The sequence below is a fragment of the Athene cunicularia genome, unplaced genomic scaffold (assembly GCF_003259725.1).
Source record: "Athene cunicularia isolate RWA unplaced genomic scaffold, athCun1 SCF_29, whole genome shotgun sequence".
NCBI classification, from domain to species: domain Eukaryota; kingdom Metazoa; phylum Chordata; class Aves; order Strigiformes; family Strigidae; genus Athene; species Athene cunicularia.
In genome coordinates, this window is record NW_020799366.1 from 1 (window position 1) to 18,602 (window position 18,602).

The following is an 18,602-nucleotide window of genomic DNA, read 5'->3' on the forward strand; positions in this document are numbered from 1 at the left end:
GACTGCTCCCTTCATCTATTGCACGCCCTGCTCCAGAAGGCCCACATCTGCAGCTGAAAAGTGACTTCACTAAACCAGTTTCCCACTGTAAAAGGCAGCCTAGAACAAGCTTCTGCCTCAGCAGAGTCCTCCAACCCACACACCTTCTCCACCAGTGCCTGAGGACAGAGCTCACAAGCAAAGCAGCTTATCCTAGGACAGCATAACGATTCCTGCCCCCAGGGAGCTGCTCCATCCATCTCCCTGCTTCCTGACCACGGACGAGTAAGCCACTCTCAAACAGAAGTTGAATTAGTGCAGGTTCAAGCCCTGTACATTGAGGCAGACCAAATTTGGTTCCAGTTGGCTTAGCGCGCCAGTCCATAAACTGTGCCAGTTCAGGAGCAAACAGGCGTGAGACAAGGGGCAGGGGGAGTAAGAACTCGTCCATCCCAGCTTAAACCACAACCGCACCCCTCAAGTCTCCTAGAAAAGCAACCCGTTCAGTCAAGATATCAGAAGTGCAGGACGGGACTCTGCTCCCCCGAGAGAGAAATTCCTCCTGTAGAGGCTCACGCTGGACACCACAACCCACAGCCACCCCCGAACTCCACAGCCACGCCAAAACACGAGCGACCTGCGGGGTAAGAGCAGCGCCGGTGCCTTACGCGTTCTCGATGAGCTGCTCCAGGTCTTGCACCTTCTTGCAAAGCTCCTCTGCCAGAGGAAAGCTCTTTCCCACCTTCATAAACAGCGCCGCGATCTTGTTGCTGCGCAGGAATCCTGCCGCCCTCCGCTTCAAGCCGTACAAGACACAGGCCTCCACCGCAGCTGCAACAGAGCGGAGCCGTTCCTGAAGCAGCAGGAGAGCTCAGGGCTCACGTCACAACGACCTCACTCCGCAGCAGGAACGGTTCCCAAGAGGAAACCAGCGCCACGTTCTGCTTTTGCCTAAGCAGACGGGAGATTAGAGAACCCAGATGGTTTTTGACCCAAAGCAGCGGTGATGCAGCTTTTCTGCCCGTGGAGTCATCAGTTCTGCTGATTATACAGAGGTACGGCTTTAGTTCTGGAAAACTGAAAACTGAGGTTAGCGCAGTCTATTGTTCCGTTCAGCTAATCTGGCTTGATGGAACTACACCCAAACTGTGGGTGTGCCAAGACTGCGCTTCAACGGAGAGTGAACTTGTGCCTGCTAAGGAGATCCAGGGTGTCCCTGAAATCACCTGGGATGGACTAGTCAGGCACACTAACTTGTCTTGGACTGGCTTAGCTGACCAAGCACCAGCCCAAAGAGTCCTTGCTGGACTGGTGGCGAAATGGGAACGTGCAGCTTTCGGACCACAAAGGTGGTAGCTCTGGGCCACCAGCAGCGAGCTGGGGGTGCTGGTGTGCCAGGCTGGCAGCCTGGAGGAGGATTTACCAGGGAGCTTTGCTCCTTCATAAGAACAGAGCAGGAGAGAGGACCTGGGCCGCCGTGCTCGCAGCCCTTTGTTCCAGAAGCGCCAGGATCCAGCTCTGCTACAGGATACCCTGAACGCACATGAATGCTAATGCTGGAAAAATCTCACGTGCACGGAGGTCGCATCCTGCTCCCAGGCTGTGCTGGCACAAGTGCTGTTCCCATTGTCCCAGCGGAGGAGCCGTGGCTCATGGTGGTACCGCACCGGCCAGGAGCTGCTGAGAGCCACCCAGGCTAAGCCTGTGGGAGTGACCAGCTGATCTCTGGCTTAACAACCTGAAGCTGAGCGTGGCTGCACACCACACAGCGACGGGCTGAACGGGTCTGAAACCGCTCCAGGCACCGGAGTGGGACGGAGGGCAGGCTGGGGAGGGACGGCCAACACCGCACCAGACCCGGGTCCCTCTGCAGGCTCAGCGCACGAGTCCCTCTCCTTCCCCTCCAGCGTGCTCATCAGTCCAGCCACCACCGTTAATCAGGGGGCTAGATGGACCGATGGGATGTAAAACTTAGATATAAGGCAGAGAACATCCTCACCCGGCCTTCAGAAAAATTCGACAACTGCCCGCATCTCCTCCAGGCAGAATAACTGCTTTGCTATGCAGACAAACAGGCTGACACTCTCCTCGCAGGTTTCTCGCAGTTTGTAGAGAAACCAAACAACTCCCTGAAGCTTTCCCCTCGGCCCAGTCTGAGGGATGGGCACGGCTGGAAGAGGAGCTTTCACCACGCTGTGCTGGGATGGTCCCAGCGTGAAGGAGAAAGCTCGGGAGCAAGAGACAGGCACACTGAGGATTTCTAAAGCAGCTGAGGAGATGAGGCAATTTTTTCACAAATAAATCCCAGTGTTTACACAAACGTTTTTCCTGAAAAACCTAAAGGCAGTAGAGAACCTGGGAATAAACCCCAGGCAATGCCAGCAGCTCAGTCTGGCGTCAGAGACCCTCCCAGCCCGGTAGTCAAGGACCGTGCGAGGCTTCGCCTAACTCCCTGCACTCACCAGACCAGAGCGAGTGCCCGGAGAGCACCAGCACCCTGCCCGGGCGGGCAGCGAGGGGCAGGCAGCGAGGGGCAGGCAGCGAGGGGCAGGCAGCGAGGGGCAGGCAGCGAGGGGCAGGCAGCGAGGGGCAGGCAGCTCTGCCGGCGCCGGGAGACAGCGATGACTCTGCAGAAACCTGCGCACACGTAGCGGCTCCAGAGGCAATCTGTTTGCCAGAGTCCCCTGGGAGGGCGCGGGATGGATGTCTGGTGTCAAACACAGACTTATTAAACAGGCTGATCAAAGCACTGGAAAATTACACGGACCCACAGTTCTGCGGGCTATTGATCTGGGCCTGACAAGCAGCTTTCTGGCGTGGCGGCACCCCTCCTTCCCCGGGAAGCCGAGCCAGTCGCGCTGAGCCTTCCCCGCAGCGGCCCAGCAGATGCTGATTCGCCTCTCGCTTGGAAAGGCATTTTTTTCCTACAGCTGAACAACTCTATGGAGACATTAAAAAAGACATTTCATGCAGACCCATCAGCTCGCAGGGCTGCGAGATGCTCTCATTATCCCTGCCCTGCTTAGTGCCATGCCCGAGTTCACCGCCGAGCAGGCAGGGCGGGCGGGCAGCATCTGAGGCGCTGCCAGACATACCCTGGGCTAACAGCAGAAAAGCGACACATTTGGGCCAGCCAAGTCCTCCTCACCCAGTACCAGCCACTGAGAGCCGCTGGACAGATGTCTAGTTTTTAAACAAAGCCCTTCACAAATCTTCCTGAAGCCCAAATATGCTGCAAACACACCCATGCATGGATGGGTCTTATTTGCAGCTGCGAATTAAGACCAGCCAGCTTCCTGGCTTAGGGACCAACCGCAATAAGACCCACGCCTCCCTCACACCCCCCCACATCACCCCACCCCACGGCCCTTCAGTCATTCGCTCTGTGCTCCAAGGCTGAAATACAAGGGACAGACACAAACAACCCTCCTGCCTGAGACTGCACCCAGTCGTGCCCATTTTAGCGCCCGACCACGGAGCTGGCATCTCCGGAAAGCTCAGCCCTGTCCCCACTGGAAACCTCCCACAGTGGAGTCAACCGCAGCCAAGCGAGCTCAGGAGTGAGCTGGAGTGGAACTGCAAGCAGAAAAGCCACAGCTTTGGTTTTGGAATGCAAGGTTACTCCGACTTACAGCTGAAGAAGAAATCACAAGCAGCACCTCCAAAACCTGAGACCAAACTGAGGGTGAGGCCTCGGGGACCACACGCCCACGTCAGCCCGTGTCTGCTGCCAGCACCAACCTCCCCCTCCTCTGATTTGTACTTTGGGGGATTTCCCTGCTCTCGAGCTGCTCTTTCGAGGGGCCTCAGCCTCCACAGCGAGTGCCAGCCCGGCCGGGCTCCAGCGCTCACCTGGGGCAGCCAGACACGGTGTGAGAGCAGCGCTGGATTTGTGGCAGTCCCAGATCTGCTAAGCCATCAGCTGTCAAATTGAACATGCTGCCAAGCAGCAACTCATCAGGGCCTAGTTTTGCGCCAGCTGCACGAGGTAACAAGAGGCCAGCAAGGCAATGAGCCCAAAAAGCCCCTCTGTGCCTCACACCCACCCGCGTAGGCCAGAGAGAAAAGTCGGGCAAGCAAGCCTTCAGTCATCAGCGTCTGTCACCAACGCCATGGAGCGACCCTCTCCAAAACGCTTCTCCTGCCGGCAAAGCTACGCACAACTGCGCAGACCCCTGGGAAAAACCCTCCCCGTGCTCTCCCACGGGCTCAAAAGCTTGAGCACATAAACTAAGTGTATCAGGTCCGTGCTAAATCCAAGGATAGTGGTAGATTTTCTTTTTAATCTTATGATTTTTTTGAGCCCAGTTCATAACTTACTGTCACCGCTGCAAAGAGAAAGACTCTCCCCATCCCTACAGCAGAGACACACAGTGCAGGGGTTCTGTGCAGCTACACCCAGGCAAGGGGGGAGTTTGATTTCTTGGCAAAAGACTAAAGATATTTGAGATCCTGAGAGCGCTCTGGCCCGACACAATTCAAACTGCTCAGGGGCTGAGCGCGAAGGCAGCCTTGGCACTGATGTGGGCAACAAACCCCCTCAGCTCACGCAGGCCCCCAGCCCCGCTGCCAGCGCTCCATCAGCCTCCCAGGGCAGCGTCAACATGACAGATGCCAATTCATGTTTTTCTGCTTCAAACCCTTCCCTTGCAGGCAAAACAGGGCAGCTGCCCTTTCCTGCCAGACCACTGCTCTCATCAGAAAGGGTTTGCGGTACGCTGGCTACGCAGAGGATGAGGAGGGCTCAGCGAGGAGGGCTCTGCGGGGCAGGCGGCTCTTCCCAGAGAAAAGGGCAGCTCTGCCTAGCCAGAGCCAGGCTTGCAGCACGCTCAGCTTGTCAGATTATTTATAAGCTCACCCAGCTCACGGAGAGCCACGGCACCCAGGAAGGTGCACATCATCCAAATGAGAGAGCAACAGCAGACGGACCAGAGGGTGCGGACACTAGAAGCCAGTGAAAGTGCAGCAGCAGCATTAAGAAGCCAGAAGGAACCAACGAGCCCTCCGTGCCTGGATGCCTCAAGCTCCGTGTCGCAGGAGGCTATAAATAATTCCAGGCTGCAAAGCCTCGTGCCGCACAGAAAAGCAGAGAATGAGTCACACCTTGAAGTCTGTTCTGCTCATTCGATGCCATTCGGTCGACAGCGTACCAAGGCACAGAGGCCTGAAACAAGCATCCGCATGGCTTTTATGCGAGGGCCCAGGAGAAAAAGGAAGACGACAGCCTCTTTGCTCTCTGAAGCAGAAAAGGAGACCTCCCAGCTCCCTCCTCTTCTGTGCCTGTCTGTGGATGCTGCTGCCTCATTCAGCAGCGACAGCGCTGCACGAGCCTTCTCCGAGCAACTTCTCCCGAAGCGAGTTGTCATCGCTTCTGTCATTTTCTTCCTAGCCTCCAAATTAGCAAGCTGCCCTTCAGCTGTTTGTAAACCGAGGAGTGCGGCTCCCGCTCCGCAGGCTGCCTGCAGCGTTTGCTCAGCAGCAGCCACGCGGGCCCAGCCTGGGCGTGCGGGAAGTGCCGCTGCCCGTAACGCAGCAAACGTCTCTGCCGAGAGCCACCGGCATGGCAGGCGGGTCAGGCTGCAAAGGGGCACCCCCCCCCCGGGAGCCAGGGCTCCTGGTGCTGGTCCCCTGGCACCCTCGGTCCTAGGGCTGAGCCACAGGGCCACAGAGCAGCTTCTTGCTTTGCCCTTTAAAGAAACTTGTCCAGCCCCCAGAAACCTTCTCCAGCGCTCGGCGCTGGCCTGCTGAGCTCTGCACGGGGCAGGGTGCTGAGACCTGGCCTCAGGGAACGAGGCCGCCCTCTCGGGCTCCACGCTACCTTTGAGATACAAGTACCCCTCCTCTCCTGCTCCACAGCCCTGGCCCGGTGTCCCCCGGCACGTACTGCAGACAAGAGCCAACAGCTCTTCAGGGAGGTTTTTGGAGAACGCTTCGCCAAGGTTTTGATGGACCCATTCTGAAACACTTCAGCATTTACAAAACTGCACACCAGTAGGAAAAAAAAAAAACAACAGGTGGAAAAAAACAGGTTAAGTGAAAAGCACAACTGCCAGAAAACAAGCCTGAAACCAGCACACGTCAGGGCAGATCTTCCACAAACTCCATTTACAATTCTTCAGCAGCCTCCAGCCTGCTCCTGCACTCAGGCAGAATGAATACTCCTTTCCCTAAATTCCTATTCTCTAATAGCAAAGAAATATTTGGACTTGACCGACTTTCTGTTGAATCAGTTCTTAGGGGAATTAAAAGATTATTTCTAGTATTTCTTAAATGACTGTATACACTGCCAACATCCCTCCCTCGACGCATCTCAGTATATTTTAAGCGCAGAGCAAGGGCCTCGGGGACTGCGACCGCTGCCAGAACAACTCCTCCTCTGGCACTAACCACCTCCCCAGCCCCAGCACTGGCCCCAGCACCGGAGTGTGTCCCCAGGAACAGCCCTGGCCACGTTGGGCTTGCCCTGCCCGGCAAGAGGATGCTCCAGCCCCCTGTTCACATCCACATCCCACCGCTGGAGACTCACCACAGAAGGAGATGATGTGGCTGCTGTCCTCATGCACAAACTTCCTCGTCACTGCCTCCTCCATGATCTGCTTCACCTGTTGAACAGAGGCCGGGTTAGAGAAAACGTTGAATTTCAGCCCCAGGCCAGAGCGAGGAGACCTGTGGTGGAGCGGGTGCGAGATGCTCTGCTGGCTTCGTGTCTGCAAGGAAACCTCTTCTGCTCTCTGACTTTTCTAATCACTCTGATGGCGCAGGAGGTCTCACGGAGAATTAACACAGCTTTGTCTGCTGAGCATCACCACCTATTTCAAAAAGTCAGGTATAAAAAGGATGGGTTTGTTTTTGAGAAACTAAGAAACCAGCAGAGAATTAACTGCAGGAAGCAAGCATCATTTAGATAAAAGACATCTTAATAAGGGTAACCAAATCTCATACTTAATGCTTTTAGAGCATTGTTATGTTCTTTCGTTTTATGGGCATCTAACAAATTCCATGTGAAGCCGCTGTTCCAAAAGTCAACGCCAAATTCAATGATCACCTGGCACTAAACGTGATTGCAGAGCAATGCACTCAGCGCTGCCCTCCCAAACGACAGAGTCTCTGCTGCTCATGTCACGATACTGGCACTCACTGCAGGGCAGTTAACCCAGAGGAAGCTGTCCTGTAGGCTGCACATCAGGGGCACTATGCGGGGAAGAAAATCTATAGGGACCCACAAAACTTAGGAGCGCAGACACAAGGCGGGAGGTCAGACCTGCCAGGGAAGCAGGCTGCAGAGGACGGACTGCGGCCCTGGGGAAGGTCCCAGCACTGTCTGGCTACTCCACAGCAGCAGCTCAGCAGAGCCTGAGGAGCCCAGGACTGCCAGAGCAAAAATCCAGGTGTCCCTCTAGCACCGCTGCTCTCCCACGAGTACCTGTCACCGCCAGCACCGGCTCTGCCCCGCTCCCCCCCGCCACGCAGAGCATCCCCCTGGCAGCACAACACCCCTCAGACCTGCCCGGGAGAATCGGGCAGGGTCACCCCGTAGGCCTGCGCTGGGGAACTCGTTACACACCCCCTGGGAGCAGCGGGGCCAGGCGCTGCCGTGAGGGGCTTCCCCGCGGCTCAGCTCCAGCAGCTCGCCCAGAGCAGATCCTCCCCGGCAGGGCTGGCCCCCCCTCAGTGCAGAGCACTCCCACCGTGCCCGAGCCCCCTCTCAGCTCTCCAGCCCACCTGCCCACGCAGCCCGTGGTGTTTCCGTGGTGCTCTGGAGCTAAAAAACCTGGGCTAGACCTTTGTTCCACAGCAACTGCAGGTGATAAACTCGAGTCGCTGTCAAAGAGAGGATTTTTTAAGTGCCTTGCTGCCCCATTTCCGATGATCGGCTTCCAAGCCAGGTTGCCAGCAGCCTGTCCCCCCCTTGCTGAGGATCTGTGGAAACATGTTGTCCTCCCTCCATGTCTCCCACCGCTCCTGGCGGCGACCTCTCTGCTGTGCTGAACTTGATCTCAGCTCTTCTCTACACGGAGGACACTGATGGCAGCACCTGAGCACATGCTGCTGCTGAGCAGTGACGGGTTTCGGCACCTCGAGCAACTTCGTGCTCTCAGCAGAGATGACTTCTCCCGTTCCCACGGGTTGGGGGAACGCCGCTGGGGGTGCTCTGACTTTCAGGGTGAGATTCTGCAGGAAACACCCTTAAAGCTGGGTGATGTGGGGGAGTATGGCCCCACAGTCAGGGCAGGGCAGAGCAGGACACAGAGCCGCTCCGAGGGCTGCCCCGGCTCTCCAGCAGCTCCGTCTCCATTCGCCCCACGCAGGAGCCACACACCAGAGACGTGGAGTTCAGTGCTCGGCGGGGTTGAGCCTTGCTCGGGCGCTGCTGGAGAAGCTGGGGTTGTTAATGAAGGAGGCAGCCCTAGACTGAGGGCTCTGCCTGCCGCCGTTGCCCACGGCCGCCTGTCCAGCAGAGCCCGGCCAGCTCGGCCCCGCAGAGCCGTGGTACCCCCGCCCGCCCCGCATCACTCCGCAGCCCTGGGCCGAACATCCCAGCCCTGCTCAGGCCCCAGCTGTCGCCCTCCCTGATCCTGCTGAAATCAGAAAAAGTCCAGCTGAATCTTTGGCCCTTAAACAGTCAGTTCCTAACTGGGTTTCCTTTTAAATACGGAGCTGCCAGCGCGCCCGGATCTCTCTCATCTTCTAGTGCCTCTATAGCATCTTGCTTTTCCCTCTGTGGTTTCAGAAAACGCAGGGGAAAGGGTTCACAGTGCAGAGATGTGGGCGTAAGAGAGGCTCAGCTTATCAAGATGTTCCCTCTGAAGGCACAAGGAGGAGGAGAAAACGGCAGGTCAAGTCTTGGCCAAGTGAACCTTGCATGTATGAGAGACCTTTAATGCATCATCTGGGGAATTAAACTCCTTTGCAAGGTATAATCAAGGTCAGATATGCACAGCTGACAGCTCAATAAAGGAAATCCTTTTATGAATATGGATTAAGAAAAAAAGTCCTCTCTACAGCCAAAAGCCTATCTCTGCATGTCAAAGCCATCAGGTCAGCTCTGCGGCTCTGCTCCGAGGCACAGGGTGACAGCGGAGCCTGCTCGTGAACCCTGGGGAGCAGGACGAGCCCAGGGAGCTCACCTGGACCCCGGCAGCTCAGATGAGCTGGCAGCCAGTCAGAACTCGCAGCTGGGAACGTCACCGAGATGGGCACCTGGGGACCCGAGTGACTCAGAGCTGGGAATTCACCTTGGCACAGCACGATACAGCTCCTGCAGCTCCTGCATCCCGACTCCAGCTGCAGGAACACTCCGGGCACCGAGGGCTCCGCTTGCAGAGACCTGCCAGAAAGCTCCCTCTGTGCAGGTGGCCACAAACTGCAGCCGTCCCTTATCAGGGCACCGTCCAGCTCGGCGAGGCCAGCGAGCCCTTCATTTCACTACACCCGACGTACAGTTTGGCCCCTTGTCCCGCTGCCACGCACCGAGCACCATGGAAGGAGGCAGCTGCAGCCCTCACTTGGGCTTCACGGCTCCAAGAGCGTTTTAATTTTAAACTTCAACAACGGAAGGAATACCGTGAAACGGAAACAGGGACAGAGCAAGTCCCAGCCACAGGGAAGGAGTCCCTCTCTAACGTCTGCTGCGTTACGGCGAGATAAATCCCCCGACCTTGGCCGGGAAGCAGCACAACCTCTGTCCACCAGCAGCCTTGATGCACACCGAAACAGAGCTCCTCCTTTTCCTCCACCCAACACCACAAGTGCCCAACAAAGACACACCAATCCCTCCTTTAGGAAACCCCAATTTTCCCAGGAACCATCACCCCCTGGTTGCAGCCCTGGCAGAGGTCGTGATGAACGCCTTGGGACCTCAGGAATTCCCCAAAATTGGGCTCTCCCGGCAGGCTGAGCAGCCTTTGTCCAGTCACAGTCCTCACCCAGGCTGAGCTTCCCCTGTCAGCAGGTCACGGGCACTTCTCTCCCACATACCAAATTCATCTGCTACAAAACAACCACCACGCAGGTATGAAACGTACCCTCAGGGCAACACGAGTATCGTCCGTATTTTAAACCTCCCAGAATACACTTGAGAAATCAAGGCACATAGATAGTTACCAGCTTCTGATTAAATTAGGAATTTACTCAAATCCAAGCAGTCTATTCCAAAATTTGTCAGGCACCTTTCGTGCACGCTGCTGTCCCAGTGCTCGGACACGAGGCCGCGGACCCCCCCCCCCAGCAGTGCCTTCTGTGGGCAGGGACCATCTGGTCACTCCGTGCCCGTGGAGCCACCAGCGCAGCGGGACGCTGGCTCTGACCCGGCATCTCAGCGCCAACACGGCACCAACAACCTGCACTCTCCCGGCACCCAAAAAAAACCAAACCCGCTTCCAGAGTTTAGTGGAAAATTACTCATTAAAAGAGAAAAAAAAAAAAGGGGGGGGTGTGTGGTATATTGACTGAGGTTATCACGCTAAACAAAATAAATCAAAGATATCTAAAGAAATAGAAGTGGAAAGGGCGCTGCAACAAGGGCACTCACCTGACGTGAAGGGCTAAAGCAGAACGGGAGCAGCTCTACGACAAACACAAACCCCAGCGGACAGACAGACAGACAGACAGACACGCTCTCGTAACAGAAAACAAGTGTTACAGCGAGAGTTTTCACAGGAAACAATTTTACATTTTGCTCATAAATGGACCCAGCTGGCATCTCCAGCACAGCTCCAACCCAGAGCACCCCAAAACTCCTGACGGGTCTCCTCTGCTGTTGTCTGCGGAGCCCGGAGGACTCTGCCCCCCCAGCCCCTTGCAGGGACCCCAAGCGCCGCAGCGGCACCCGCCGCCGCCGGACCCCGGAGCCTCTGCCGACAGCGCGGGGATGGAGCACGCCAGCTAACCCCCCGCTTGGCTCGCTGCACGGGGAAGACTTGAACAGCCTCTGAATATGCTGCGTTCCCGCATTTTAATGCTAATTCTCATATTGTAGCCAGAACAATCTCAACAAATGAAGCTGCCCACTCTTAGAGAAAGCCAGTCTAAGGAAAATGAGATGTTTGCTCTTCTTTTATTAGAAAGGAAATTAAAACAGCAACTAATGATTTAGCTGTAGGTAAACTCGAGAGGAACATCATAAACTACTCCACAACAGTAAACCCACTCCCGGCTCCAGCTGTGAGCACAGGACGAGCCACCCCTGCTCAGGGTCACCCCACTGCCCGGTGTCCACACAAACCCCACGGCATTAACTGCAGTTCCGAGGACACAGCAGCGGACAGGCCAGTCTCGACATCACCGCCTGACCCACGGACTCGCGAGCAAGCGAGATCGTCCTCCACTGCTTCACGCGCATCTCTGAATTACAAGGAAATCAATTTTTTTTTTTTCCTCTTTGTCTCATCTCCAAAGCCAGATCCAAGAGCCACAGGCGCCGAGCAGAGCCCTTGGGTAACAGCACCCACCAGGGGCATCAGGAACCCCAGCACACCCCTTCAGAGCAGGGGCCTCGCAGCCCCATGCTGCAGTGAGGCTCCTAATCCCAGAGCCAGCCTCTCTTTTGGTTCCTCTTGGCCTGCCCAGCTCCGTCACAGCCAAAACGCTGCTGTTAAGATGCTGTTTGAGTAACCACTTCCGCGCCCCCCTTCAAAAATGAAAACCAAACCTGACCTATGCACCAACCCCCAGAGCCCAATGAGGGATGCACGCTCAGAATTTTCTGCTACAAAACTCCCAGGACTGTGCTTCATCTCAAAGTCCAATTTTCCCACAACAGAGCTTCAAAACCACGGCCCGCCCCAGCTGTCATTTACGCTGGGGCAGCAAGCCAAATACGACAGCAGCTACGATAACCACCGAGGGGCAGAGATCAGGAGCGAAGCAACAACTCCGGGTTTAATTAATCTAAGGCAATATTGACTCACAACTCTCTTTTACCTGGCTGGATTTTTCCAGGCAAGTCACCGCACAACCTCTACTCTAGATCATTCAGGGATGTTTCCAGCCACGATTTTCCCTGCCGCGCTTCTTGCAAAGCCCTGCGCTGGTTATTAAGGCGCTGGTATGGGAGCACAGCATCTCCCGTGTACTTGGCCATGCTCGTGACTCTGAAATTGTTTATAGCAAGCCAGACGCAGAGTCCCCAGCTTGATCCTTTTCTCTTTACTCAGAGAGGGCTGATTTAGATCAGATCTGAGGCAGAAATTCTCCCCTGTGAGAGGGGTGAGGCCCTGGCACAGGCTGCCCAGAGAAGCTGTGGCTGCCCCCTCCCTGGAAGGGTTCAAGGCCGGGTTGGACGGGGCTTTGGGCAACCTGGGCTGGGGGAAGGTGGCCCTGGTTGGAACTAGATAGTCTTTAAGGTCCCTTCCCACCCAAACCAGCCTGTGATTCTATGATTCATGTAATCCACATTCTGAAAACAAAAGATTTACAGTCAAAAAAATATAGTGGAAATTAAGACGTCTTCTGCTGAACATCCACCTCTGCATGGAACGTCAAGCATTTGGGTGGGATGAGATGATGCCAGACCGGCTGCACTGCCTGGATGCTCTCAGAATCCACCTCGCCTCAGAGGGCAACCAAGCACCGACAGCCGCGGTGCCAAACAAAACTGCTCACTGGCAGCACCGCAACAGCTCGGAAAAACCCCCAGCAGATACAGGACCCCTGGAAATCCCTCCTCCTTCCCATCCCTCCTTAACAGACTGCAGGAAGAAGACTCCCATCCCAAGTAAATATGCAGGGAATCAGAAAGAGCATCCCAATCCCCATCCAGCACAAACAAGCCCTGTGTTCAGGAGCTACAACTGCCCCTTGCGGTTCAAGCCTATTCATTAAATCTCAATGCCTTTCTTTTCCATGAGCTGCTTCAATCTGCTCTTCTAGATGTTCAAAAACCCCCAAACTAAACAAACAAACAAACAAAAATAACCCCACACTGATGATACAGGCTTTAAACTTGGTTTGCTTTTGTACGTTCGCTTTTCAAATTCTTTTATGAGCTGGTGTTTTCTCACTCTCACTGCAGTCTTTAAGGGCTGCTTTGATTATGTATTCGAAAGTTAATTCTCTCCCAGTTTTGGCACAGCAAGTCCACATGGGCACTCCTTGATGTAATCTGAGTTTTTTCTTTAATTGCTTCTCCGAATCAAGATCTCTTTCCAGGAATAAGCTCTGGTGAAGCTCCACAGGAAAGCTGCCCGTACACAGTGCAAGACTCGTCCTCGTAGCACTCCAGTATTGCCTCCTCTCAGGTATTATAAAATGCCGAAGGATCGCTTAGTGAAGCGGATGCAGCACTGAGACAATCCCAGGCATGTTTGTATTTGCGAGGACAAACACGATTCCCCCAGCGAACATTTCCTGGCAGAAACCCCAGGTTTGTTTTTGTCTCCGGCCCTTGGCTTGGCTTGCACCAAAGGTGGATCCGCGTCCAAGGCAAAGCGAGCGCAGAATCTCTGGTCAGCCCTAGGACACCAAGACATTACCCCAAAGTCTTCCCCGTCTGGGCTGCCCATGGGAGTGTCTGTGGGGCACAGCGTGCTGGGGAGGGGGGATAGAAAAACCAGTACCTGCAATCACAGCGCCTGCGCCGCAGCCAAAAGCCACTTTTTCAGCTCAAGCGGAACCTCTCAGCCCGATACCTCTCACAAACCAGATTTATCTTCTCATCCGAACATGAAGCGTCTGCCTATCGCCCGTCTTGTTGCTACAACATCCTCTTTTAGCAGACTTGTTTATGAATTCACGTTATTAAACTCAGCGTTGCAAGACACGGTTTCTTATCGTTCCGGCAACAAACACCCCGATTATTCCAACAGCAGGTGCCAGGCTTTTCCAGCACCACCACAATTCACAGCCAAGCTCTGCCACTTAGCTACGAGTTCACTAGCTGACCACTAAATAATTCCGGTTAATTGTGCTCCAATCAGAATACTTCAGCGTACGTGCCCTATTCATAGGCAGAGACTTCCCGGGCTCTGGCAGCCGTTTGGATGGGGCAGGGGAGCAGAGGGCTGCCAGGCGCCAGGCTCTGCACACACTTGCCCTTAAAACAGCTCCATATTCTTGCTGCCGCAGAAACATTGATTGCAATCCTACCAGCTGAGGCCTTCGGCTTTTCTAAAAGTCTCATTTAATTATTTATCACCGCTTACTAAATAAAACATAGCACCTTCTGCAGCTGGGGTATCACCCACGTGACACACGTGGGATTTCCCGGCCAGGCGGCAGACCGTCCCCAGGAGCCACGTGTGCTCACGGTTGGGAACTGGGCTGAGTCTCCTTGAGGGGTCAGGAGGAAGAAGGTGTTAATGCGTATAAACCCAGAATATTTGAGCAGTTTGCTGGAAGAGAAATCAAAAAGGCATTAAATAGAAAGGTTCATAATGCAACATTATACCCTGGGGGAAACAGGAACGATCCCAGTGATGTGTATTTGTTGGCAGTCTTTTCCATCAGGCTTTCTTCACAGGGCAGCAACTTTTGGCCCAAAATCCATACCCACAACACTAACTTAAGATCACTTAAGATCATGTTATAGCTGGTTCTATTCCTGTTGTGCTTGTCAAACCCAAGTTTCCGTGCCATCTGTTGGCACTGCTGCTACCGCTAGCTGCGAGATGCTCAATAAAGACACTGCAACATTTCAAGAAAAACTTTAGTCATTTCTCTGTTTTCAACGCCTGATCTCAAAGCTTCACCCTGTTTTGTTCTGCACCCATCACACCACAAAGCTTCTGTTTCCCGAGGTGCTAAATGTTAAGCTGACAAGCATTTTGGATTCAATTAGCAAACACGGCACAGACTGACACTCTCTGCGCTGAAACCAGGTGCAACTTCCAGCCCAGAATTGCTTTGAAGTCCTGAATCTGTGCAAAACCCAGGTATTTCCATGGCAACGGCCAGGACGCCACAAGGAGAAGAGGATGACATTTTGGCAGCAGAGAAGAGAGGCTGGGTGGGGAGGAAGGAGGCTCCTCTGGCATGCAGATCTTCCTGAACGCCGAGAAGGAAGATGAAGGAAGGAGGAAAGCAGCAGGAAACCTGTTCTGGGTACGAAAGATCAAGCCAGGGGTTTCTGGAGCATGAGAGCACTTCTGCACACCACTGCTTTTATCTTCAAAAGGAGAGAAAATGGTCCCCAGCGATTAGTAATACTCTTTTCAGAGGAGATCGATGCAGGCAATCGAGAAATGCCGCATTAAAGCTGTCTGTTTACTTTTGATAGAGGAACATCTGAAAAAGGCTGACCTGGGTGCTTGAGAAACATCAGAAGGTCCCTCTGCAAACAGCAGCTTTCATTACAAACCTGCAGCTTATCACCCTCATCTTCATTTTGCCTGAACAGTTTTGACAGCTATGCAAAGGCCTTTTTTAATTTAAAAAAAAAAAAAAAAAATTTGGCCTTGAGAACATTTAAAGCCATCAACATTAATTTTTCAAATCCTAATAACATTAAATTAATTTACAATTTTCTACCAATCCAGAATGAAATAGCTGGCATTGATGCTGGCAATCTGATATTTTGGAACTCCATGCATACATACACGCTCCAGAAAAACAAACCCAAGCTGCAAAAATATTGCTCTTACCAGTCACTCTGTGTTACTTCGCCACAAAGCAGACAACATGGCTGCGTAGCGGGGGCGCATCCTTTAAAGGGTGGGAGGAAGAGAGCCTGACTGTTGTCCCTGTGATACACGATGATGGAATTAGTCAACAGCTACACAGCGACAACCATTCAAGCTATTCAAAAATAAAGAATACACCCCACAGGAGACCGCGGGACATCAGCAAGGGAGCGGGCTGCGGTCAGTCAACAGTTTTTAAAAGAAATTCTAAGAACGGGCAGCAAAACGTTCGATACAGACACAGCGGTTATGGATGAGTGAAAGACTTAAAGCTGCTTGCTGAGCGGGAAGCTAAATATAAACTAAGTTTCTGCGGAGAATAAACAAGACAACTGTTTACTTTCATATTCCATTCAGCTTTTCACACCACTCATTTTCCAGGCACAGTGTAACACAGCCTGCGTTTCACGGGCAACACCTGCTTCCCCACCTATTCTTGTATGCAGTGCAATTACCTGGAGGTAGTCAGAAACCTCCCACAGGGTTCTCCCCTATTAAAAATGAAAACTTGCAAAAGAAGGGGAGGAACATGGGTTGCAAGAAAAGTATTTTTAGTTGGAAACCCAACACTCTTTTAAACCTGGATATTTCGGGCTCTGGGTTTTTCAAGAAGCCTCACTACATCTGATAAAAGCTCTAAAAAAAAATATCAGAGAAGATTTGGTTATGCTTCTTATCCTGCAAAGCAGGAAACAGGATTCCTCAGAAAGTCAGACTTCCACTCCTTCCCTTGCAGTCCGCTGACAAACAGTCAATTTTGCAGCTTTCAGGATTGGTTTCATTTATCGTGACCAACGGAAAAAAACAAAAAAAAAAAAGGAAAAAGGAAAAGAAGACAGCGATAGCACAACTCATTTCAACCTGTAAATCCACTGCAGAGCAGGACTTCTTCAAAATAAAAATTCACTAACCATGGCAACAAGGAAATACCAAAGTCCATTCGCTCACTGCTGTGCTTTGGGTAATTTTGGTTTACTGTTGATCTACATTCTCGTCCTCACACTATTTCATTCACTGAGTCACCACACTGGGATGACAGAGGTGGGCGGCTTCCCAGGTACGATCTGTGGCCGTCCCCAGGCCCGGGGGAGCTCACCTGCACTCGAGGACCTCAGCAGGTCACAGGGAGCCGTGGCTGAAGCACGACCAGACACGGTCTACTGAAATGAGAACAGGCAGCTTTGTGAAAGGTAAAAATTCCACGAGGGGCAGGGGGGGAAGGAGATTTCTGCAGTTGGCCCTTTCTACTCCTCCTTGGAATCTGCACAAGCTCCCAACTTAACCTGAAGTCAGTCTAGGAGGGAAGAAAAAAACAAAAGCATGAGCAAAACAGGCCCAATAGCAGGGAACAACAGGGCAAAAGAACACCCCACCAGCTCCCAATTTCAGGGATGATGCTAAATACTTAACTACGTAACCTATGGGATCACGTTTCCCCAGGGTTTTAAACCCTAACAGAGCAAAGCCGAGGTGGAGAGCACGCAGAGCCCGGGTCCGACAGGGAATCTCACCCCCAGAGCACCCCAACTCGCTGGACCAAGGCCCCTGCCAGCCTCTGGGACAGCGGGGAGAAACCTGAAGGAAAGTGCGAGCACCCAGCACCTGTGTGGGCAAAGAACCCGCCCACAGTGATGTCCTGAGGCAGAGCCCAGAGCGAGGAGCCCAGCAGGGAAAAATAAATAAATAAATAAATAAAATCTCTGCTCTGCATCAGCACTGCCCTTGCTAAAGGGCTGCTGGCGAGATACTAGACTGTGTCAAACACCCACGTCACGGCACCGTGACGCGTTGGCTGGTGGCATTTCACCAGGGCAGAAGGGCTTTCCCCACACACCACCTCTCCTTCCAGCTTCACCGGCATTCACCAAACCCTCGTACGATACGTTTATTCTACCAAAAGCCAGCGGAAGGGCACGTCACAACCTTCAGCTCTCCTCCCCGAGGCAGGAGCTGCACTTTCCTCAAGCAAAGGAGGAAGAGCAAAGGGAGAGCAGCCCGGTACAGCACGGAAGATGCTCGTGAGCAGTGACAGCTGGCAGAGGCCACAGCGGGCTCTGGGAGGAAGCCGCCGTCCGCTGGCCGAGCGGTTTCCGCAGCACGATGGGCAATCCTCCTCGCTCCCAGCCCGCAGCGGCAGTCGACGCACGGTCTGCTGTTTTGTCTCTCTCCACTCAGGAGGAGTCGCAGACAGACAGTAATAATGAGATGTCAGCTTTATCCCCGACGCTAAATAAATGTCATACCCTTTTTCTGGTTTAATAGCCGTTGCCAAGGCAACAAGTGGTATTCCTTACCACCACACCCGGCACAGGGTGAAAGGTGGGAAGGGGTCTGGCTGAACAGCCAAACGCACTGCGCTGTCACCCGCCCCAGACCTACCACCCACCGGCCTCGGTCACCCGAGCAGCGTCTCGGCAGGGACGTTCCACCTTCCAGAGCCCGTAAACTGGCTGTCAAGATGCTCATAAACCAAACACCACGCATCACGCCCTCCAAACTCCCCGGGGAGGTGACCTGCAGGGACAGACCACAGGCAGGAGGTGACAGCAGGCCACCCAACGCTCCACCCCCGGGCACAGCAAGCCCAGGTGTCCCTGCAGCTGGTCCCACGACACTCAGACTCAGCGGGCCCCGCCGGGCCACGCACCCACCTCCAGCACCCGCAACGCCCCGGCTGCGCAGCAGAGCCGGGGGACTCCCGGCTCCCTCTCTGCGTCTACCGCCAGCTCACCAGGTTAACGCCACCACAGAAACAAACACCAAGCTCTGCAAAAAAAACCCACACTATAAACTAAGAGGGTTAAAGATGCCCAGAGAAGAGAGACCAGAGCAAGGAGATGTAAAACGCCACGGCTTTGTGCTGGACACACACACACACACACACACGTGTGCACGTTCCCCGTTTTTTCTCCTGCTCCCCGACACCCGGCTGCCTCCCGCCCGGCCAAAGCGCCACGAGGGGTCCGTCCCACCCCAGCTCCCGAGGTCAGCAGCACCCGGAGTCAC

General features: G+C 54.0%; 1 protein-coding gene across 1 annotated transcript; it reads right to left on the bottom strand.

Moving 5' to 3' along the window:
- Positions 1-13: 13 nt before the first annotated feature.
- LOC113490769 (small G protein signaling modulator 1-like) lies at positions 14-6,637 on the bottom strand. Its single transcript, XM_026867341.1, has 2 exons — positions 6,506-6,637; positions 14-810 (listed from the first exon to the last, which is right to left on the bottom strand). The coding sequence occupies exons 1-2, from the start codon at positions 6,567-6,569 to the stop codon at positions 644-646; spliced, it is 231 nt and encodes a 76-aa protein (XP_026723142.1). The 5' UTR covers positions 6,570-6,637; the 3' UTR covers positions 14-643.
- Between the last annotated feature and the right edge of the window lie 11,965 nt (positions 6,638-18,602).